General features: G+C 47.9%; 1 protein-coding gene across 1 annotated transcript; it reads right to left on the bottom strand.

Annotated features, from left to right (window-relative positions):
- Nucleotides 1-791: 791 nt before the first annotated feature.
- On the bottom strand, nucleotides 792-23,140 carry Lipg (lipase G, endothelial type). Its single transcript, XM_052155718.1, has 10 exons — nucleotides 22,763-23,140; nucleotides 18,758-18,939; nucleotides 16,972-17,151; nucleotides 15,722-15,833; nucleotides 9,973-10,194; nucleotides 8,830-9,072; nucleotides 8,090-8,210; nucleotides 6,857-7,075; nucleotides 4,561-4,665; nucleotides 792-2,748 (listed from the first exon to the last, which is right to left on the bottom strand). The coding sequence occupies exons 1-10, from the start codon at nucleotides 22,857-22,859 to the stop codon at nucleotides 2,727-2,729; spliced, it is 1,503 nt and encodes a 500-aa protein (XP_052011678.1). The 5' UTR covers nucleotides 22,860-23,140; the 3' UTR covers nucleotides 792-2,726.
- Between the last annotated feature and the right edge of the window lie 1,070 nt (nucleotides 23,141-24,210).

Here is a 24,210-nt window from a genome sequence, read left to right as displayed (position 1 = left end):
GTGTGTGTGTGTGTGTGTGTGTGTTATGACTCCAGTTCAACCTGGAGTGCACACCGAGCAGTCAGCAAAGAGATACTAAGACTCTATTTTTAATTTTTTTTAAAAAAAAAATCACAAAATACTGTGTAACCTAAAATTTCACTACAATATCTACTAAATTTTTACTACAGGACATCTTGGTTAAACAGTACCTTGGTTTATCCCCTGCCCCCAGGGAAGAACAATTTTTGATAAACAGATGGTGATATCCAATTTCCTTTTTTACATCCAACTGGGCTTTCAGCTGGGCCCATGGGAATCCCAAACAGAAGCAGAATTTCCCAGCCTCGCTCGTCAGCTGGAATTGACTTTTGGCAACTGTCAGTCGGCCCCTAGAGGCTGGGGTCCTCTGTCTTTACTCACCTTCCCATAGCCAGAAGCGGACTGGACTCTAGGGATGCTATGGCTAGCTCAGTGAAAATCCAAGCACTTGCTCTCTGCCTGTTCCAGCAGAGACTTCAGCACAATAAAGAAATCAGCCTCCACCCAATTTAAGACACAGTCACCTGAGCTCATGCAACCAAAACTATATGTTCTCAATGTCCCCTGATGTCCCACCTCCCTCCCTGTTCTTAGAAACAGATCATCTTGCTGCAATTCAGGTACCTTTTTTCCCCCATCCATTAATAAAAGTAGTTGTTCCTGCTAATAGTAACTGTCAATCATAGAATACACTAAAGTAATTATGTATCAAGTCCAAGACCTGGGTAGCCATACTGTTTCCAATTTTAAGAAATGAGTTACAGGACAACTAAGAGTTGTATACTTTTTTATTTTACTATTTAAACTTTTTGTAAATCTTGAAATTGGTTAATCTTAAAGTAAAAACTAATGATATATCTGTCTTTATACATTATATACACTCAAGAAATAAATAATGGTCTGAGCATTTCTTAAAAAGCATCAAATATACAAACAAAGCTTCGCGCCAAATGGATAACTACACAACCCACAGAGGACTCAGCTCACCAAGCTCCCCTTACTAAACACAAGCTGGATACATGGCCACCAACGAGATTCGAGCTTTGCTTTGGTGAGAAAGCAATCCCAGAAGCACACTAGGGGTGGGGGTGGGGGGCCTTGAGAGGGCACTTTGTGTGAAGGGTTGGTCAAATGGTTACATCTTCAGAACTTTGGCATGAAACAGTGATATAAAGTTGGTACAGTACAGATACAAAGAGTGTCCATTACAAACCTAAACACAGAGTGATCGCTCTCCCCACCTCCCCCCACCTCTGGCTGACAGCACACCCACAAAAACTCAACCCTTCTCCCATGAGTTCTTCTGCTTGTCTCTTAAGGAAAGGGTTTAGATTTTATGGATAGCTCTGAAGAAAAGGAGTCCCGTGCTTATTACATCGGGAACACCTTGGTAGGAAATAGCTGCAGGCATCTTTATGGAGTTACAGAAAGGATTTCATGAACTTTGCCTCCAGGAAACCTTGCTGGGTCCTTAGCTTGCCCCCTCCCACCGCCACCTCGCTATGTCATCTAAGCAGGTGACTGAACTTCGTAAAACAAGAATAATAGAATAATAATGGCTGCCCGGATCCCTGCATTCTAATTAGGTGGCACACATGCAAGCTGTCTACAAACTACAAAAGGGTGTCTCAGGCATCACATTTATCAGGTCACATTAAGATCTAGAATAGGGGGCTTTCTTCCAGGAGTTTAACAGATAAGGCACTAAACACAAACTACCTCATGGAAGAAGGAGCACTGTAGCAAACATGAAGCCAACTCTGTCCCCGGGGCTGGTTTCTGCATAGCAGGTATGTAGGACTCATGCAACACTGTACAGCTCCCTAACCAGCAGAGACTTTGCTCCGCCACTGTGGCTAGCGTGATGATGTTCTGCTAGTGATCAAGGGTGTCCCTCAGAGGAAATGGTACATAAAAGCCTCAGAGCCCAAGCTCAGCCTGTAGCCCTCGCTTTCATCCCATCTGTCTTTAACTCACACGGGCATTCTCAGGGGCCAGTGAACTTGAGCCATTCCAGGGACCCTGATCCCATCAGCTCCTGATGCCAAAGTGGAGTTATGTGTCTACTGTGCCCAATAAATGTTTGTCTAGCCAAAGTATGAATAACATAAAAAAGGAAATGCCAACAATGTGAACTTCAGAAGGTGATCTGGGAGGCATGATGAAATGACCAGGCTAGATCCAGGATCCAGCAGTACCTCGTGTGGGAGGACAACAGTCCCAGCCTGATCTACGGTCCCCTCTCTAGGGAACAGGGCTGCCACTATGACATGAGGCAGCTCCTGAGGCAAAGACCTGTCACTAAGGTTCAGTGAGGCCAAGCAGCTGTGGACCTTCCCACACAGAGCCACTACAGAGCCTGTGTTCCCCGCCGTTGGACAAAGCCAGGGCTCACCTAGCAACAGTAAGGGTGGCCCCAAGTGTACAGGACTCTGGACATTCCAGGGCTCACACACAACCTGGACTCAGCTTCCTGAGGAGGCAGCAGAGGTTTGGAGTTAGAATCATCGGCAAGAACTTCAGCAGTGCACAGGCCTCTCAGGGAGAAGTCACAGTTGTCAGGGGAGACAGGATGAGCCCAGCAAGCAAGCTCCTCGTGGGGCGGCAAGGCTGAGATCCACCATTGAGTGGGTCTTCAGCAGTAACTTTTCTCCATGTGCGTGGACAGTGGGGTGTGGTTGTGGACGTCATGACTTCTTGGGCCCTCAGGACAGCTCTGTGAAGGGACTGGAAGGAATCATGTGAATACAATGTTAGGTCACTCACCAGCAAATGGGCAAATGTGTACCAAGGTATATCTACTAAGACATGAACCAAGAGTGAGTGTTCTGCCAAGGACAGGCTAATTTACTCACTTGGCCTTGGGAAGATAAAAAGATTCCCTTTGAGAAACGCCTAGCCCATAGGAGCCTGTCTAGGCTGCTAGGTGCACATGTTAAAGTCAATGCATTTATGTGCTTTGCACCACACACACACTCACACATACACGCACACACATGCACATGCACACGTGTAAAGAAAATAATCAAACATCTTTGCATACAAGATTCTACTGTGGCAGGAAGGGAACAAGGTTGAGGCAAGAGACTTGAATTCTATTCTCAATGACGGGAACTCTCTGAACTTTAGTCTCCTTATTAGTGAACAAGTTCATGTCAGGAGAACAAAATCTGATGGCAAAGCACGTGACTAAGGACACCAGGACTTCCCGATGTTCCTTCATTGCTTGGGTTCCTGTTGTTTCCTGTGCCTTAGAGAGGAAATAAAGGGCTGACTTGTTTCCCAAAAAGAAAAAAGTGTGAGCCAATTTACATAAGCTAGAGCATCCTAGAGCAGAAATAGTGAGGGATAGTACCTTATCCTGTATGGTTTATAGTCTATCAACGAAATTAATGTTTACAGGTACACTTTGAAAGAGGAAAAATTAAATACATACACAAAAGGATTAAGATAATGATAAAGGAAGATCAAATGAGCCTGAACTAGTCTGCACCTCTTCATGGGGAGGAGGGGCAGTCTTCAGCCCCCACGAGCCTGTGATTGCTAAGTGCAGGGTCTGGTTTAACAGAAGCCAGATCAGCTGGGGTGCAGTCAGGCCCACTAGATTGGTAGATGGTCAATCATAAGGAATCCTTGAGCACGGCTTGCTTAATAATTGGTGCCTAAACAGAGGCCTGTGCTTCATCTGAGCAGGTGAACGTTCTCTACCTAAATGGGCAGGCTTTAGGATAAAAGACCCGTCACACACCAGGAATCTTGGGAGAGATACTCCATCTTCCTAAGCCTCGGTTTCCTCAATGTCTGCAGACACAATAACACCTGCCTCCTGAAGTTGTCAAAACAATTAAACGATTCTCTAAGTCGCCAGATGCCGATGGGCACATGCCGTGTGCCCAATATTCTGCCACAGGATTATCACCCAGTACTCTGCTGAAGGCAAGAGGCAGGGAGTGGGCATGGTTAGAGAGAGTCTCCCTCCCCTTCAGAAGGTGTTTTGGCTTAGATGGCATAAGACAGGCGCCATGGAAGATCCCACTGCCACACACCGATACATGGGCCTTCCTCCATCTGCAATCACGTGGGTCCACACTGAACAATGTGACACCACACAGGAGAGCCTCTCTGTCTCGCTTGACTCCACACACAAGCATTTCTATACCCCAGATTAGGGAGAATCAGGCACACTAACATCAGCTCATAGCAACCTGGGTTCCAGAAAAATCTAATAAATGGAGTTATAGCCTGCCTTCCTACCTTCCATCTACTGCAGCATCATGACAGAAGAGGTTAGGAGACTAGGCTTCTGCCCTGCCCTGCCCACCACAGAAAGAACCAGCCTACGATGAGAGGTATGGATGCCGGTGCTGGGGTCTTATGCACAGTGAGCACAAAGAGAATAAGACAGCAAGGAGGCAGGGGGACAGCCCCATTCCCTGAGGCCTCATGGTTTGGTTCTCACCCTCTACCACGTGAGTTTTATAAACAAGAGCCTTTCCATCGGTGGCCATGAGTAAGTGGAGCACAGGAAGTGCTAGTTACCTGGTTTCGTTTTTCTTTCTCCAACCATCCTGACACTTGTGAAGCCACAGCTCCTGGCCAGGGGAGATGCTACTCTTCTTAGGGTCTTGGGTGCAAAATGTCATTCTAAGAGAAGAGAGAAACCACTGTTGTCAGACCAAACTCTAAACAGTGCTTACCAGATTCAACATACAAGGGAAAGGGAAAGAGAGACTTTCCATGTGTTGTATCCACTGCAGAGCCTTCAGAACCACCCATCATTCCTTCAGGACGGCCTTTCCATTACACAGAACCACCCATCACTCCTGCAGGACCGCCCATCACTGCTGGAGCATTGCCCATCGCTCCAGTAGGACTGAAACTGTTCTAGGGTTTTGAAACGAATGATCAGCCTTCCCACCAGACTCGAGGTTCCTATAGGACAGTGCTATGAAATATCCACTGACGAGAGCATTTGGAACTCAACCACACACCAAAATCAAAGGTCTGGACTGGAGATATTGCTCAACATTTGTGACCACAAGCTGCACTTAGAGAAGACAGACTGCTGTCCTCAGCACTCAGGTCAAGTATTATCACAACCGCCTGTAACTCTGGCCCTCAAGAATTCAATGATGTCTTCCGGATTCTGGGAGTACCTACACTCATGTGCACATACCTACACACACACACACACACATACACACACACACACTTTAAATTTTAAATCTTAAAGGAAAAAAGGTTCAGCACATAGACAGTCAAAAGCATAAGCAAGCATCAAAGGCCTGATAACCATCACTTCACAACAGTTTGTGGCTCTACCACACAGCCTTGGTAATGTGATTACCACACTGATGTCCGGCATTATTTGGACATTTCACTCTGATGCTGAGACAGGATAAAAAAAAAAAAAGACCTTTTCTAGACCTTTTCTGGGGAGTTTAAGCACCATTGGGCCTACATGTTTATAAACTTATAACAAGGATAGTTTGTCTCATGCAAGATCAGAAAATGTGAATTAATCCAATGCCAAGGGACCTGTTCCCATCTCACAGAGTGGCAACAGTGTCCCACTGTGGGCGAAGAAGCAGACCAGGGAAGCTGTGACGAACGCTCGGGCCAAGATTGAAAACTGGTCCAACTACTTTGGAGAGTTAAGTATCAATAGACTACATCTAAGCTTATTGGATAAATCCCACAGACAACATCGAATGTTTAAGACCAACTCATAAAACAGTATGTCCAATTATGGAAAATCTAGATGCATCTAAAACAATTCTACATACTGCTAATGGGTATAAACAAAAGTACAAGTGGGTGTAAAACCATGGAGGAAGGAAATACATCGCCACTAGTTAGTTAATGCAAAACCTCCCTTCCATCTGGTTTGAAAGAAGGGAGGGCATGAGTGGAGGGAGGGTTCCGAATCAGCCCAAGTGTGGCATTTGGCTTTTGAAATCCTGTATCTGAACATAATTTGGGAGATTGCTTGTATTTGTTAAATCTCAATAGTGAGTGTTTACTGCGTCTGAAATACTTTATTATAATCATTGTGTTTCTGCTACCGCACCTGTCAGAACAGGTTGCACTTAAGAGTGCAGAGGAGTAGAATGGGTACAATTATGGAGATCATGGGCTGGAAACTTAGAGCTCCCCCACTCAAAACATCGCCAATCCCAGGTTCCTAGACCAGATACTCTAAGGAAGGATTCACTCCCTTTCCAATGTGCCCATTCGTTCCCTTTGCCGCCAGCCTGGCCAAGGACAATAGACACAGGAAGAATTATGGAGACAATATCAGAGGAAAGACAGAAAGGAGGCAGCTTGCTTCCCCCAACCTAAGGCTGATGGTGGTCACTGCTGAGGAAGGTCTCCGGGCCTCCACTGCCCCTGAGCAGTGTTAGGGCGCAGTAACAAGAGTTGACATATAAAGGTTTGGATCTCCACTGTGGTAAGAAGCTGCCAGTTGGCACATCACAGAGAGCTCTCTGCTAGTGGAAATTACGACCCCAACTGTGACTTGGAGCCTCTGGAGGAGACACGACAATGCTCTGAAAAGTGAGCTCTGGGTGGGTGGGCTCTGTGGAAGACGTTACCTGTGGACCCACATGCTCCAATCTGCCCCTCGACTCAGTGACCCAGAAAGCCCAGTCCATGGAAAGTCCATTTCCTCAAGGCTGGCACAGGACTTGGCACACAGAACAAGCCCTCAACTCCAGACAGCCCTTGCCCACCCCTCCTCCTGAGGGCTGTGATCAGGATATAAGATATACAACAGTCCCCAGAAGCCCTTATCTCGGAGCAACGGTCCTTGTACGGTTAGCAGAGCACTTACTTTCTCTGAGTTTCCCCAGACTTGACACGAATTCGTCGGATGTACAGCTCCCTCGAGGGGTTGCTGGGTTGAGACAGGTAGCTGCGAATCTCATTCCACAGGTTGTACCAGGAACTCGAGACCCCCTCCCAGTTAAGTCTGATCTTCAAGAGATCACCCAAGTCCTCCTCAGTGTAGACCAGGAAGGTGTTTGTGGCATTCAGCTGAATCTTCTCCACTCTGAAAGGTGAGAGCGAGATTTATCACATTCACCTCACACCTCCACATCCCCACTTCACAGGACCATGTGCCACGACAGGGCCATGAAGCTGACTTGTACTCCGCATGACAGATATCTTCGCCCAAAGAGCCTGACTTCCTATCAAAACCATTCCCAAGCAGCAACACCTTTGTGCCACTAACTCCTAAGAGACAGTACCAAGGAAGGGCAGAAAAGAGAAAACACCAAGTCACCTCCCTAAGGCAAGCTTGCTGTCTCTCAGCTCAGAGGCTACAGTCTCACTTTCTCCCTCCCTTCCCCAACCCTCCTCTCCCAATTTGCATGGGCTGCCTCGCCACATCAAGTTAGTGATTGTAGATGGTCTAGCCTTGTCTTTCTGCAAGGCTGGAAACTTACAAGTATGACTCCAGTGGCCTTCCTTCCTTTCTTATTCCTTACTGTTTGTTTGCTGACAAGGTCCCACTGTATTTTCAGGCTGACCTGGAACTCACAAGTTTCCCCACCACAGCCTTCCAACTGCCAGGATTACAGGCTGCACGGCCACACCCAGACAACATCACTGGCAGGAGGATGCTTTGCCCATGGTGGGAATTCAACCAAACCCTACAGACTTCTACACACCCCTCCCACAAATGATCACTACAGAAGACCCAGGGATGCCATTACAGAGTTCAAGTCCCTTACAGCCTCAGGTGTCAGGCGTTGCCTGCGATGAAACTGCAGTTTCTGGGCAGCTGATCCAGCAGTTTCTCACACAGCTGATTCATCGCAGAAGCTTCCCTCCCTGAAACCCTGAGTCAAGGACTCGAAGGAGAACACACAGTAGAAGAGAGAAAAGAGAAGAGACAGATGCCAGCTAGAACCAGCTAGAACCAGCTAGAACCAGCTCCTCCTGCACGGGCAAGCTGGCCTGTCTCTCCTGTCCTTCTTCCAATGCCTTTCTTTGCACTCTAAATCTCAGGCTAACTCTTTCTTGGTCAAGAATCAGAGTTGTCCAGAACACTCGCACTTACATTTCCAAGGGCAGGTTCTGGGAGTCTGTGTTGCTACCATACAGGGTAATGTAGAGGGTGGGCTGGATTTCGCCGCTATTCTTGTAAGAGAACATGTGAACTTTCAGCTGATAGTGGTAAACTGCAGAGACAATGACAGAGACCTCTGTGAGCCTGCCTGCATCTGAGAGTCATACAGCACACTGAACTTTAGAGGCGAACATCCTGCTGGCCCAGGCTAGTCTCAGCTCGGCTCTGGTCTTACTTACTCTGCCTGAAAACATAAGAAATCCTGGTGGGATGTTCAGAGATTTGGAGCGGTTGATTTTCTACTGTGCGACACTGAATTAAGGACCAAAGTATAAACCTCTCTATGTCTCAAGGTCCTCCCATATAAAATGCTGTTTCACAAACTATTGTAAACAGGTTATAAAAGTAGAAACGATCATTCAACCATCTGGGTACATTGTTTCACATCCATGGAATACGAACATGCTTTGAAAAACTAAATGCAAGGTAGGATTTTAAGATATCGATACTGATGATTGTGGGGTAGTGTCTATATCACAAAAGGGTCCTTACCCTGGGTTTTTTAGAGAGCTACTTTACTAGGGCATGCATAAGGTGATCTGATTTACAATAACTTGCTCCAGCTAAGTAGACCACAGTTCCCCTGGACTGCTCCTACACGCTCTGCTCTGCAAGGAAGGATAAAGGACGAAAAAGACCAAGGAGCGCTTGGGAGCCGGAAGGTAAGCTACCTCTGAAAGGCATGCCAGCCCGGGTTTTTAAATACATCTTGCTATTCCTCTTCTTTCTCATTTTCTTGGCATTGTAGCCAATGTTGTTACAACGGTTCTTCCGGCAGCTGAGGCAGATCCCCCTTTTGAAGCGGCTGGAGTCCGTGCACTGGAAGGCAAAGCTGGCCTTGTCCTGATTCACCAAAGAATCGACAAAGAGGTGTACGGCTCTCTCGTGCTCACACTTCACCATCTCTGAGATTGCTGAGGAGACACAGGACGGACAGAGAGCCACCGTTCAGTCGGTAATCAAGACACACTCATCGATGACGGTTAGGTTTGTTAAGGCTGGCAGTGTGTGATTCTTAACCTAGGCTCAGTGGTATTCCAAACTAAGATACAGAGGACTTACAGGCCATTGCAACCATAACTGACCACTCTGTGAGAGAAGGCAAGCAGTCTTTACTCCAAGAAATAGAGAGAAGAGCGTTCATACACTAAGAGTGGCCTGGATCCCACAGAACCCATGTTTGAAGGGATGGGCATCAACAGTAGGCTGTCCACCAGGAGAGGTGGCACATGCCTTTACCCCCAACAGTCCAAGGCAGAGAGATAGGAGAACCTCTGTGAGTTTGAGGCCAGCCTATTCTACATAGCAAGCTCCAGTATAACAGAGACTACACAGAGACCCTGTCTCTCAAAAAAACAAAACAAAACATTAAAACAGAGAGAGAGAGAGGAATAAAATCTATAAAATTGAATGTCAAAGGGCAGCTGTGTGGTAGAGTCACTAAGCCCTAACAGCTATCTGGGCAGAAATATGCAGACATAACTGCTGGGGGGGGGGGGGGCTGGTGGCACATATCTCTAACTCAGAAGGCGGTGGGAGGCAGATCTGTATAAGTTTGAATCCAGCCTAGTCTACATATCAAGTTCCAGGCCAGCCAGGGTTACATAGTAAGACCTTGTCTCAAGAAAAAGGAAAATTAATCAATAATGACTGTGATTCGGAAGCAGACAAATGTCCTTAACAGGCAAGCAGTGTACCTCACCACCATGGGAAGAGAGAGAAGTGATTAATTGAACTCTGTGAGCTCCACGAAGAGCCCTGGCTGACTCACAAGATGGGTAGATCGAATCCAACAGGAGACAATAGAGACTCACTTCCATACGCAAAAGATCCGATGATATCATTGAATCCGCAGCCTGGCTGGAAGTCGCCACCATTGGGATAGATGTCAATGTGACCCACCGGCATCCGAATCCCGATGCTCAAGCCAAAGGATAGCGTGTAGGTATGCAGGACATCCACAAAGTCTGCATCGTCCGGGGACAGCCTCCTGTTGATGTCCGCCCCTTCAAACATGGGTCCTGCGGGGTCCAGACCTGCAGCACAGAAAGCCAAAGTGAACTTCGAAGCACCAAGGCGCTGAGTCTTGACATGGAGTCCTAGTATGCCAAACAAAGATGCTCTCTAAGCCCTGCAGCCAAATCCTGACACAGCCAGGTAGGAAAAAAAAATAGGAGCCCATATGTGGTCGATTGGGATGCCCTATCAACCCCTATAGGCCCTATAATCATAGACCCAGCTTTTCTTTCTTTCTTTCTTTCTGTCTTTCTTTCTTTCTTTCTTTCTTTCTTTCTTTCTTTCTTTCTCTCTTTCTTCCTTCCTTCCTTCCTTTCTCTCTCTCTCTCTCTCTCTCTCTCTCTCTCTCTCTCTCTCTCTCTCTCTCTTTCTCTCTCTCTCTTTCTTTCTTTCTTTTCTAAAGTCCCCACATGTCCCAATGCCTCAGCAAACCTGGTACTCTAACCACAAGGTTTACTCTGCTGTCAGCCCTGGGGAAGCACAGGGAATAAAAACTACAACCATTCTAGAATGCACTCAGCTGCTGACCCAGGCCACCCACCCCAGTCATCAGCCCCAGATTAGCTGGCTCGCATTTGAAGTCATTCTTGCCCTTCCTTTATTACAGGGCAGGTCAGGGCTCTAGGGCCAGGGATGGCTGAGCAGTAAAACGCATCCTAAAACTCAACACAGTGAGAAATTAAAAGCCAGGATCTCACTGTGCTGATAAAAAAGACCTTTTACCTCCCCACTTTTCATGTTGAACATGAAAGATGCTCTACTCAGGAAGCTGGTTCTCCCACCCAGGGCTGCTCAGATCCTATGAGGAAACTTGCTAAAAACTTAAGATTCTACTGTGTAGCAAAAAGCAAAACAACAACAAAACAAACAAACAGAAAAAAACACTGGAAAGACACCGAAGCAGGCCAGTGGTCACCGGCATTCAGATGCGTCAGAACATATGGAGAGGGAACTAACTGGTCAAGTACACAAAACTGTCTTACCATTCTGACCTATACAAACATAGAAACATTGCTTAAAAGAAAGAATGAATGGGACCCCCCCAGCATAAATGTAGATTTCTGAGTTCCTGGTCCCCAGAGAGCCCAATGGGCAGAGCTGGCATATAACCCCACCCCCCAAAAATGTAGATTGGTTCCCTGGGTGACCCTAAAAGCCAACGGCTTGTGGACCAGACACTGAGAATGTTCCCTATTCTTCAGGATCATATATGAAATGAAACCTTGGGCCTCAATTTATATAGCTCATGTAAAAATAAAATTAAGAGATTAAGAACTTGTCTGTAGGGCTGGAGAGATGGCTCAGCATTTAAGAGCACTGACTGCTCTTCCGAAGGTCTTGAGTTCAATTCCCAGCAACCACAAGGTGGCTCACAATTATCCGTAACGGGGTCTGATGCTTTCTTCTGGTGTGTCTGAAGAGAGCAATGGTATACTCATACATAAAATAAATAAATAAATCTTTTAAAAAAATAGTTTGTCTGTGTTTTTTATTATCTAGCTGTGATTGTATGAACTGGATTTGGATTTGTCCCAACCAGGAAGGCTCCTTGCTCTACAGATGAAAAAAAAGAATGTGGAAAGAGTTAAGCAGTTGGACTCTGTTGTCACCAAGAAACATTTGGTTGATTCCAGAAGAAATTTTTGTTTATGGCAACTTGTAGGTAGGAGAACCAGCAGCATCTACTGAGGACCGGCCAGAGATACAGATAAACATCCTAAAATGTGCCACATGGCCCTGTCTCACACACACACACACACACACACACACACACACACATACACACACATCCCACATCTCCATGGGCCCCACATAACAGCACTTCCCAGACTGAGAGACCTTAGTCTAGAGACACCAAGGCCTGGAGGTGATGTGGGTAAAAATCCTCATCATTTGTTTTGTGTTGTTTATTTTGGTTTGGGGTTGTGTGTGTGTGTGTGTGTGTGTGTGTGTGTGTGTGTTTTGTTTTTGAGACAAGAGTCTGGGGAGCTGGCAGAATGCTAATCAGTGCCACAGGCAGCAGCGCCCATGACTGAAAGCAGGCCCTTCCCTCCAGCCTCTCTGCAGCAGGGAACAGGCCTCCTCTGTCTAGTCGCACCCCCGACACTCTCATAGCACTCACTGTGTAAACCACCCTGGTCTTGAACTCTCAGAGATATACCTGCTTCTGCTGGGATTAAAGCAAGCGTCACAACACCCAGCAAATCCATGCCTTGGAAAGAGGCGATCAGTAATGGAGCCATGTTCCCAGATCCAGGACAAGGAAATAGTGAGTTCACTGGGTGCGTGTGAGAAGGTAACTTCAGGGCAAGGCAGAGCTGCTTTCCAGAGGGATCAGACTAGGGCTCATGGCTCCTGAAAACGTGTGGAGGCTAAAATCAAAACGTTAGAGGCATTTGGATGATTTTATGGGGAACCACGGCAGAAAGGGATCCCAGGCTGCTCAGGGCTCAACCGTAGCTCAAGACCAAAAGAAAGATGGCATGAAAGTGTGCCCTTCCAGGATAGTCCACAGTGTCCTGTTTGACAGGCTGCAAGGCCACAGTATGACACAGAAGCTTCACCATGTGCACCGAAGGGGAAAAGAAAGAAGAAGAGGAACATTATGCTTTGCAACCAATCCAAGAGAGGGGCTCTTTGCTTGGTGCAAACAAAGGTCCCCACCAGACGGGCAACTCCATGGAAACGAAGCTGGGCTGGAGGAATGCCGACAGCTGAGGGGCCTCACAGGCCACTGTGGGGCCTTCACCTACCCAGACTGAGCCAGCTCCCTGCTCAGACTGCATGACACACATCCCTGGTCCACAGGCTAAGGCGAAAAGTGGCATGATCTAATTTTTTTTAATTATAGATTTTATCTATACTTTTAGATAGCAGCTAAGGGCTGGCCCTGTAACCTAGCAACCTGGCCTGAATCCCAGATCTGCTACTTAATATTGTACAAGATATTGGGCTCATTGTTTGATCATCCCGTCTTCCTTCGCGCATCTGTGAAAACTGCAAGGTTACTGTGCGGCTTAGAGAGAGCATGGAGGAAGTACCAAGTGCTTGAGGACTGGACGTTAAACAGCGCCCATCCTGCCGCCTACCCAGAATGCATACCTCTGTCATACTCTTAAAGGAATCTACCTCCTTAGCTCTTGCTGATTCAGTTAGGAATGCATGACCTCTTCCCTCTGCACCACAGGTTGCTGTCTGAAACTGTGGGAGGTTAAACTCCTGCAAAACCCACACACACCCTCAAGCCAAGCAAGCCTGGAACTCAAAGCTCTTATAGGTCCCGACATCTGTGGTCTCTGCACGGTGGTATCACTGCTCTGAGAACCACACACAGGCTGTGGTGTCCCTCCTCTTATCACTCAGGTCTACATGAGAAGAGACGGACTATCCCCATCAGACACCTACCCCTGTGTGTGACGTGCAACTGGACAGAGGCCAGGCCCCTGCTCCACAGAGACCTTAGAGCAGAGAGGGCCTGCTCTGGGGTCATGAGGGTGATGAACACCCTGCCAGCTCCCCACAGACAGGAGACCTTCTCCTCAGCAGCTACCACTCAAACAAGCAGAAAGAACTAGGAAGATCTCTTGCTGGCCCTATCTTCTCAGACTAGAAACAGGGAAAACCATATCTTTGGCTTGTCCTTGTTACCAAGGACACATTGGGCCTTGATCCTGGTAGAGACCACATGTATGCTGCAGTTTGTCCCCGGTTGACCCGACTCTGGAACACTGGAGAATGGCCACACAATCACGGTCTCCTTTGGACAGGCAAGCCCTAATACACTACAAGTCAGGAAGAAGGGCTCTCGAGCTAGGCTGGATGGAGTCACTGGCTCTAAAGGAGTTTATATGTATATGTCTATGTGTGCACCCATTAGATTCTGTGCATACATCTATTAGACTGTGTGTGTATCTATTAATCTGCATGTGTACATACCCACTAGACTCTTTTTATATATATTAGACTGCATATGCATTATTAGACTCTCCATGTGTACCTATTAAGCTGTGTGTGCACACCTGTAAGACTCTGTGTTCACATTAGATTCTCTGTGCACACTAAAAGCACTACAGGGAAAGATGGTCCTACCTTTTCTTCTAGGTGACCTCTGACTGTGACTGAAATGCATCCTCCCCATAAAATTCATAGACAAAAAAAGGAATCCCAAATCCATGGTATTTGGAGGTGAGATGTTTGAGAGTCAACTAGCATCAGAAAAACTCATCAGGGTAAGGTTACCAGTGTGATTCTGGTAGGTTTTTTTAAAGTAATTTATTTAATCTTATTTTATGTGCATTGGTGTGAGGATGTCAGATCCCTTGAAACTGATGTTACAATTCTGGAGACAATTGTGAACTGCATGTGGGATGCTAGGAATTGGACCTGGGTCCTTTGGAAGAACAGGCAGTACTCTTAACCACTGAACCATCTCTCCAGCCCTGATTCTGGTGGTTTTATAAGAGAAAGAAATACCTAAGCAGCACAATTGTTCTGGTTAATCATGAGAGACCCTCCATCACATTAATATGCAATAAACAGAGGCCAGGAAGCAAAAAACCTCCTATGCATCGTAAGCTATCCAGTCTGTGCCATTCTATTATAGAAACAGAAAGCAATCTAAGACTTCATCATTGGTGTATTGGGGATGAGAAGGAAGCTAGGGACATTGCCTGTAAAGGAATGCTGAAAGGAGAAAAAAGGTCAGAGGAACAAATTTACCAACAATGTTAGTGTAGAGAAAGCTCTCTTGTGTACCTGACAGACAGCCCTCCAAAAACTGGATAAAGGATCTTTGACATTTTCCCTAATCATTGAATAATTTAGTCCAAATTCAAGCATTAAAAATTCAATTTTCAATACAGGAAAAAAAAACATTTTCTACTGAGTACCTGGATACCAGTATCAGAAAAGTCTCTTTGATTACAAAATTCAACAACTCATTCTGCACAGGTAACTGTCACTGGTAAAGCAACAACCCTAACCATGGAAAGAAGGTGTCTGTTGATAAAATAAGAGACCAGAGGCAGGATTCAAAGCAGACTCTACCACGTGCTCCTTTCTCAACTCTCTGGAATCTCAGGGGTGGAAACCAAAGCTGAACACTCAGAAGCTGGGCAGCCAGGGCAGGGCCCTGGGGCTCCTGCTCTGGAGTTCTTAGCTATTTGGCCCTGAGCAAGTTGTCTCACCTCTGCCTGTTTCCTCACCATGGACTAGACCAGTGGTTTCCAAGCTATGTTTCTATTATCAAAGACCTTGGTATTTCCCCACCTTGAATTTCTCCCAGGAAGGAGAATGCCAGAAAGGTATGGCTAACACAGCTCATATACATGTGTGTGTGTGTGTGTGTGTGTGTGTGTGTGTGTGTGTGGAAGGGCAGGGCTAACACAACTCATATATACACATATACACATATATACATATATACACACATACATATACATGTATAGATATATATACATATATTTATGTATACACATACACATATAGCTACACACACACACACACACACACACACACACACACACACACGATGGGAGCAGCTCTTACCAGTGATCCTGCCCACTGTTCCTTTCACAAAGTTGCCAGCGTATCCAGCCACATGTGCTCCAAGGCTGTAGCCAATCAAGTGAACATTCCCAAGAGAAAACTCTTCCTTCTCCTGCAGAAATCATGGAAGAGTGAGGAATGTAATCCTGAGGCTCCAGGGACACCAACAATTCAACAAGTCCACAGTGATAAAAGAAGGGCCGTGGGGTCACGGGCTTCCTGTAGCATTGCCAGTGTTGCTGGCTGGCAATACGGATGCCCACAGGGCAGAGAGTTCTAAAGGACTTGGTGTGGCTCTTGAAATACCCAGGAGGTGGGGTGGAAGATGTGACTCAGGTGACATGCCTGCCCTTTCCTCTGCAAGCAAAGAATGGCTTCCTCTCTTTGGGGCAGAATTTAGAGGACACAGAGGCATCAGTGTAGAGGTAAAAGGCACCATACTGCAGACCAAAGTGCCAGCCATGACTTCAGTGACCTGCGACCTGCCTGTACCCTTAGGCTCTGACCTCTACTCTACCCCCAAGAGCTTCTGCCACCTCACCTTAAACTACCTGGTCTCGTACATCCAGTGTCCCCTTCTAGGGTACTCATCTTGGTTGTGGGGGGAGGGGAGTGCTGAGGTGGGGCTCTGACCTGTAGCTCAGAAAACACTCTCTAAAGCTTAACAGAGCACAGAAGTACTAATAGCAAATCTTACCCAGGATGCTGCCAGGACTCATAAGATTCCCAGGTGAGAGGAGAGCCAGGCTGGAAATGTCCAACCCCTGTTAAAGTCTACCGGTCTCAGGCAAGCAGTTAGCTTATAAAAAGTAAATCAAGACCTCAAGATCTGTTTTGCACACACAATTTCAAACAATGCAGTGGCTGATCTATTTGAAGCAGCCTCCTTGTTATCCCTGGCACAGCCACCCTGCAAAGGCAACAGTGTCCATCTTTGGTCCTTCAGATTGAGATCAGGTCCTGGCTTGTGGCCACTCTCAACCACCCCGAGGGCATCAGCTTCTAAGATCAGGAACTCATCTCCCGCAAGAAAATAGTTTTTATAGCAAATAAAGTAACAGAAGAATCCAGAGATCTATCAATAATTAAAAGGCTCTGCTGTGGGCTTTGAAGTAGTTTGTACAGTGCTTTAATTTAGCAAACTGTAATGCTAGAGATTTTGATCATACTCGAAGTTCACAGTAACAACATGTGCTCTGTGTTTCCTAAGAAAATGTTGTGGGAGACAACTCCCTTTCATCTCTGCTTACCTGCAGCCAGTCGAGCATCCCAGCTACTCTTTGTCCCACAACCCTGGTGTTATTGACTGCATCCGTGTACAGCTGGTGAGCCAGGGGCAGCCAGTCAACCACCACTACGTTAGCATCTTTCTCTCTCATCTGCAGAGCTGATACAAGTTTATGCAGCCAGCTTTCAAACATACCACTCATCTGCAAAGAGAACAGAACAATTATTTTCCTTTGAATTCTCCTTCAGGACTTCAGAAATCCCATGATTCTCTCCCCCATCTGACTGATCCTTCACGTAGGCTGCTGAGGAAACCAGGACTCGAACATGCACATGTCAGCCGAAGGCAGAAAGGCGTGATGCTTCCCCCCCACACACACACTGCTCCGCTGCCCCACAGCTCCAGTTGCCCATCAGAACGTTCACAGCTGACGTGCTGTGCGATAGTGTCCGACTCTCTTGCACGGGTATTGGTGATGATGGATAAGGCGTGATGTGAGTCTGAATCCCTCTCTGTCAGGCAAGTGGCCTGGTCCATCCTTCAGGGAGCTGGAGAAGGTTGCCTTGGAGAATTAGCTCCTCCCTCAGGGAGTCACTGTCACTTAGGCAAACACCAAGTTAACAAATGATTCCTTCCCACAGCCCATCTCTGCCATCCTCCTGACCCCAGAGTAAGAAAAATCCGCCCCTGGAATCCCAAATTAGAACTCAGAACACATTTTTTTCCCCACAGAAGCAACATTATACATGGTGACTAGAAGCAGTTGTAAACCTATCCACACATACATTATCAAATAAATAGATTTTCTGTGCTTAGCCTGGGAACCCAAACACTATTTACAGCTTCCTTCTATGGGAATCTACCATTCCAAGTTCCAAACACATTACAAAAGAACTTTCTGGAATGCTCCCTATTTGTAAGCTGCAGGCGGTTAGTATTTGCATTTTGACAGGAGGACCTTAGAGAAATTCAAATGTGAGATTGCACTCGTGTCCTGGGGGTGAAGACGGACCGACAGACAGGCCCTCAGTCTTCACTTCATTCCCTTTAGGAAAGTAGACTCCTACCCTTCCAACTCCCAAGCCCGGCCCCAACTGTTGACAGTAGATCTAAAGACCCAGCAAGAATGTAGCGGATATGAATTTCTCATCATTAGGCGGAAGAATGCCCCCTCCCAATTAGTCCAGGCAGAAACCTGCTCACTTAATAGCGCCATTTTCCTACAGACTGTCATTATATGAATGAACAAATCCCTTGCTGGCCAAGAGTTTCCAAAGCTGAGTGTTAAAGCCCTTTTTTGTTGAAGTTTGTCATGGGCCTTTCAATGGAAATTGCTCAGCTAGGGCACATAAAGAGCCCAGTGCCTTTAAACGGGGCCATCTCTATGCAAACAGGAGGGCAGCATGCCAACAGAAGGCAGCCAACCGGGCCAGCTGGCCCCTCCACTCCCTGAGCCAGTTACTTGCTTCAGGGGGCCAGGTCTACTCGCTCCAGGCAGTGGTTGGCCAATGTAATTAAGCATAATTAGAGCTCCTTGATGGCTAGAGGAGTTGGGCTGCTGGCCTCCAGAGAACCACTTTCTGAAAGCCCATTGCATGCCAGGCCTAAATGCCACCCTGCTGAGTCCAGATTACCCCCTCTGAGAAGCGCCCCTTACATTCTTCACAGCTGTCTGAAATACAAGCGGCCCACAAGGAAATTGGAGGGGGGAGGATTTGGAATCTGGAAGCACCACTATTCTTTCTAATTGACCAAAACAAAAGGAATCAAATCTTATAAAAAGCTGCAGAGCCCCCTCCTGGGCTCACCGTCCATCCATGAATGATGAAGAAGGTTTTGGCTGTCATGTTGAAGCCACAGTTTTCTAAGAGTTTGCTGTCACCAAGGGAGAGATTACACCCTTCGTGCTCTGGGTCCTTAGAAGTGCGGATGTTAAAAACCACAGAGGGTTTGGTGGTAGCTGGCACTCCCGTGGGTTTACGATGCTCATCTGGGGAGAAAGAACAGGGTAAATACTTCTGGCGCTTGGAGTAGTAAGTTGGAGTTCAGTCTTGAGCAATTTCCTTCTCATTTGGGCTTTACTGTTTACACCTACTGAGTGTTTCCTCTTTGCCTCTTAGAGGAATCTGAAGCTACCGTAAGTCCAATATCTCAACGATCTTCAGTGAGTGTTAAACAACCATTTGCACTAAATTCTGTGGCTCTGAAGTAAACAGCTGTCTATCTTGCTTTTCTTTATTTTTCCCTACCAAACTGATTTTCCCTTCTTTCCCTCCCTCAAATTCCTACCTTAGGATGTGGGTCCTCTTTTTCCTGGAATGCTTAAGACCAGTTGAGTCAAGAATTCAGAAGTTTTCAGATTTAGAAAGAAAAAAATCTTTATGGCCAGGCACAGTGATGTGTGCGTGTCATGCCAGCACCCAGAGGGAGAGCTAGGTGGAGGCAGGATGCTGTGTATTCCTGAGCTAGAGAGAGAGTTCCAGGTACATTGGGGACTTGCCCTCCTCCATCCCCCGACCCCCCCCCCCACCACAGGCCTGGTGGCTCACACCTGTTCACATCAGTTCAAATGACTGATCTCAGCACTTGGGAGGCTGAAGCAAAAGGATTACTGGTTTGAGACCAATATGAGCAACATACTGTGAGATTCAGGCAGCCAGGGCTTTACAGCAAAACTGGGGAAGGGGGAGGGGTTGGCAGGGAGTGACAGCGACATCACCAGAGAAGGGAAGCATGGGGAAGCATACCACATATTACATGGCAGCCCCAGCAGAGTCCTAGGTATCCCCCAAGGATCAAATGCACTAATATTTTTCTGCAGAGAAACATAGGGCAACTTACACCCTAGAGAAAAAATTACAAAGGTTACAGATAGCAGCTTTCTCTCCGGATTTGCTGCCAGACAAATCAAGAGCGTATAAGGTCAGGGTCTTGCCATACACGCTCCCAAGTTCCAAGTTTTGAGAGGTTCGGGATTTTGCAATTGGGGGTAAAAGGGTATTGACCCGCTGTACAAACGGCTTTCCCTGGCATTCCCACTGCATCCTCCCTCACACGTCAAAGACATCACATTCTCGGGACTCTCTGCAGGGGCAACAAACACCAGTTTGTTACTCCAATAGCAGAAGCCATGAGAAAAGTCCTCAGAGCAGCAAAGCTGCCCCTTCCAGCTCTCTGTCGTCGCAGAGAGCGCCGCCTGCCCTTTCCTGCTCCCAGGACTTGGCACTGACAGCCACTACGGCCATGTGACATTGTCATTTAAGATAGCCACTAACTGACCCACACTGTCACCCCTCCAACCAGCCTAGTCAACCTCTCTTGATAATGGATTAGGAAAAGAGAGTGTGCACAGCTGTTACCCAGAAATCGCAGGGAGATCGCAAATGAGCATCCTGGAGCTTAATTAAGCCAAGAGTTAAGAAGCACAAGGATGCGGGGCAGTGGTGGTGCAGGGAGGCAGAGGCAGGCAGATTTCTGAGTTCGAGGCCAGCCTGGTCTACAGAGTGAGTTCCAGGACAGCCAGGGCTATACAGAGAAACCCTAGCTCGAAAAAACCAAAAGAAGAAGAAGGAGGAGGAGGAGGAGGAAGAGAAAACAGAAGGATAAGCCAGTCCTTTTTTAAATTCTGAGAAATTGAGAAATTCTTTTTTTTCTTTTTAATTAATTAATTTATTATATATAAGTACACTGTAGCTATCTTCAGACACACCAGAAGAGAGCATCAGATCCTATTACAGATGGTTGTGAGCCGCCATATGGTTGCTGGGAATCGAACTCAGGACCTCTGGAAGAACAGTCAGTGCTCTCTCAACCACTGAGCCACCTTTCCAGCCCCAAAGCCAGTTCTCATAAGTAGCACAAGACTGTAATCCCAGCTAGCATGAAGGCTGAGGGCAGGAAGACAGCAGACTGGAGATCTGCCTGAGGTAAAGAGTGAACTGAAGGCAAATCTGCACAATTTAGCTAGCCCTGGTCTCCAAGTTTTTAAATCACACTAAGCAACAACAGCTGGAAGGGACTAGGGCTGTAGCTCTGTAGTACAGAGCGTTTGCTACTCGCTTAGGGCCATGGATTTAATCTTCAGAATCTAAGAGATACACAAGGAAAATAGGGAGTAACTCACGACAGTTGACAGTCTACCTGTCGTGCACAGATCACTGAGTTGGATCCGCAGCACTACACACCAGCTGTGGTGACACATGCTTGTGAGTGTGAGGCCAGTCAGGGCTACATGAGAAACTACCCCCCCCCCACACACACACAAGGGGAAGAACAAAAGAGGGAAGAGGGCAGAGAAGGTACAGCCATGAAGACACAAGGGGGCGGAGGGATAAAATCACAGCGAAAGACACATGACCCGAACTCGGGTTAGCTGTCACGAAATTAAAGCCCCAACGGGCAGAAATGTGAACTACAGACATTACCAGTTCAGTCCTCCAACCTGCAGAGCCATTCTCACAGACAGCAGATAAGGCGATGAGAAAAACCTATACGTAGGCAAGGAGGAGCACCCCAATACCTGGCCCGCTCTGACTCACCTCACCACAGTCCAGCTTGGTTCCTACAACTGAAGGACAGGTCACTTTGGCTTCTGGGCCTTTGTGATTGTTCTTCGCCCAGACGACCCTCTCAGTTTCTTGCTCAGGAGTCAAGTTCTAGGCAAGGCTCTCCCTGACCACACGGTAAAAGGTACCCCCACCCCTGCTCCCCAACCCGACATCGGCCCCTAAGAGCTTCCTCCTCCCTCGGCTTCACTTTCCTGCCTCACTGCTGAGCACCCTTTAAAGGCTGAGGTTAGATGTCACGAGGATAGGGACTGCCACCTGTTCCTTTCTGTCTTCCTCCCACCATCAAGAGTCCCTGGCACTGGTGTGCAGTGATATTTTTCAAACGAATGACACCATCCCCTAAATACTCAGAACCACCGAACACAGAACGCTGAAGGAACTTCAGATACCACCTACCTCAAGTCACCCTTCAAGCTAACACTAGCTAGGAGAAGGTAGGCTCGCCCCCTCCCTCGCCCCCGCGCGCCCCACTCCCCGGTCCCTTCCAACTTAAGCTCCCACGTACTGGTAAAGTAACGTGGGCTCCTAGCTCCTGGCGCTATCTCTGCAGACTAAATGAAATGATAGGGCTTGGTTTGGGTGCACTGGGGCCCTCCACTGCTTAACCGACTGCTGTTGGCTCGGGAAGACCCCGCCCTCACTCCGCCCCGGCAGGTTGCCTCCGGTGAAAGAAACCCAAGAACCAAAGAAGCAAGAACAAAAATGCTAGAAGAAGAATGGGGGAATGGGGTGAGGGAGGGAGATTATGCGGGGCGGACGTCACAGTCACAGACCAGGTGTTCCCTACAAGCCCTTATCAACCTGAAATCCTCCAGCCACCACCTTAACTTCCAAAACACCTAAGCGCTGATGAAGGGGGGCGGGGTGGAGAGGCACCGGAAGTTAGAGCGCTTTCTAAGAATCCTCTAACCTCCCCAACCTCCAAACACGAGACAAGGTATAAAACATGATATAATTTAAGCAGCTCAGCCCGCCGGACAGCGCTGGAGCGGGAAGGAAGCAAGAGAGGACTCCAGGCCACGGAGTCTGCTCGCCCGCAGCCTCCAGGACGGATCCGCTTGCTAGCGGATGCTCTCATCCAAAACGCCAAGGCAAGTAGCCCCCAAGAAACCAGGAGGAGAACAGAGCGCAGTGGGAAAGGATTTCGTTGAGACGTAGAAGCACTGACGAAGGGTCGGCAGGACAGTGAGGGCCCAGCGCAGAAAAGAAAGGGGAAAATAATAATAAAAAACAAATGCACATTACCTCGCAGCGACCCCTGGGGACGCAAGGTTGTGAGACTTCCCGCCGGGAAGCAACAATAGACGCTCCAGAAGCCGAGCAGGAAAACAGGGTTTCGCATCCTTCCCCGCCACGCCCCCTCCTCTCAAGCAGGTTTTTTGGTTTGGGTTCTTGTTTTTGTTTTTGTTTTTAAGCCACTAAAACCTCCTGAGCCTAGAAGCGGACAGGCCGGGTCTCGGCCAGAAGGTGATGGGGTGGACAGCTGGAGCAGAACTTAGAACCTGGAAGGTTGGGAGCGCTGCGAGCCGCAAGGGGAAAAGGGAGCGTGTGATGGGGACACGCTGCCCAGCCCGACCTGTCCTCGCCCGGACCCGCTGCGAAGTCCGGACTCGCGGCTGTCACACCGCGAACTCCAGGAGAGGTACTTTTTAAAAGTATTCTAGTCATCTGACCCATCGCCAGATGGATATTTGCATAATTTATTCCCGTCTCGGGACTCTGATTGGTCACACCTTCACTGACGCCCAAACCGAGAACTCCCCAAAGTTTGAATGAAAGTGCCACACACCCACCACGTGGACGCCCGCAGGGATAAACTAACTACTCCGGGTTCCCGCTCCACTGCCTGCTGAGTCGCCAGCTTCCCCGGCCTCCTTTCCTATCCGTGAACCCTCAGACGGGCTCGATCCCGTAACGGTGCTTCCACTGGAGAAGAGATCCCAGGAAACGGATGGGGGAGCCAGCCAGCTCTGGGGTGGTCTATCCGCACCCAGGACTGAGAGTGGGGATGGGGGAAAGCCACCTAGTCGTTTGTTTCATCTCTCTCTAGAACAGCTTTGGTCCAGGTACAAGCGCCCTGATGGCAATCCAGGAGCTGGGGTCTGCTTCTTTGGGTCACACAAACCCCACCTCAAAGACCTCGTGTCATTTCTAGCTGCGACACTCGGGACAAGCCACCAGCTGGTACAAAGGCCAGTCCCTCATCCCGCCGATGTAAGGGGATAACAGTTCTTGAGGCTTAGGGATCATGGGGGAAATTTCTCGCCTAGGAAAGCATTTAATGTGGGTAGGCGCTCTGTTGTCCCTGAGGAGTGGAAATGGAGTGCCACACGTCACCTTTCCCGAAGGGAAGGTGAACCCAGAAAGGGTCTCAGACTCGTGGCCCCACCTCTGCCACGCGCCCAACTTCCCGGTGAGTGAAATTAAGCATCCTCCTGTCTATATTCCGACCTTTTCTCCCTCTTTAATCTGGATCTCGTGTCTGTGAGCCACAAAGCGGATGAAACTTTGTGAGTCTGTGCAGAGTTCCTGAGTCTAGGGCGGTGGCAGACCTCCCAGCCCGTGGAGATCCTGAGCGCAGGGCTAGCTGGAACCCGCCGCCTCTGGGCTGTGCGTCACCATGCACACTCCTTCAGCTAGGGAAAACTGCTCTACTGGCCACGCCCTGGTCGACTGCGGGAGACCGTCCCACC

Source organism: Apodemus sylvaticus, chromosome 13, assembly GCF_947179515.1.
Source record: "Apodemus sylvaticus chromosome 13, mApoSyl1.1, whole genome shotgun sequence".
Taxonomy (NCBI): domain Eukaryota; kingdom Metazoa; phylum Chordata; class Mammalia; order Rodentia; family Muridae; genus Apodemus; species Apodemus sylvaticus.
Note: the sequence above shows the minus strand (reverse complement) of the source record. Positions and strands in the feature narration are given on the sequence as shown.

What these genes read in the sequence shown, in the direction of transcription:
- Lipg (XM_052155718.1), bottom strand. Translation starts at nt 22,859, where the DNA reads ATGCGAAACCCTGTTTTCCTGCTCGGCTTCTGGAGCGTCTATTGTTGC. An exon ending in GGATGCTCGACTGGCTGCAG is followed by an intron (nt 15,834 to 16,971) that starts GTAAGCAGAGAT and finishes TGATTTCTGCAG; the next exon opens with GAGAAGGAAGAGTTTTCTCT. An exon ending in CAGAACCTGCCCTTGGAAAT is followed by an intron (nt 7,076 to 8,089) that starts GTAAGTGCGAGT and finishes CTCACCTTTCAG; the next exon opens with AGTGGAGAAGATTCAGCTGA.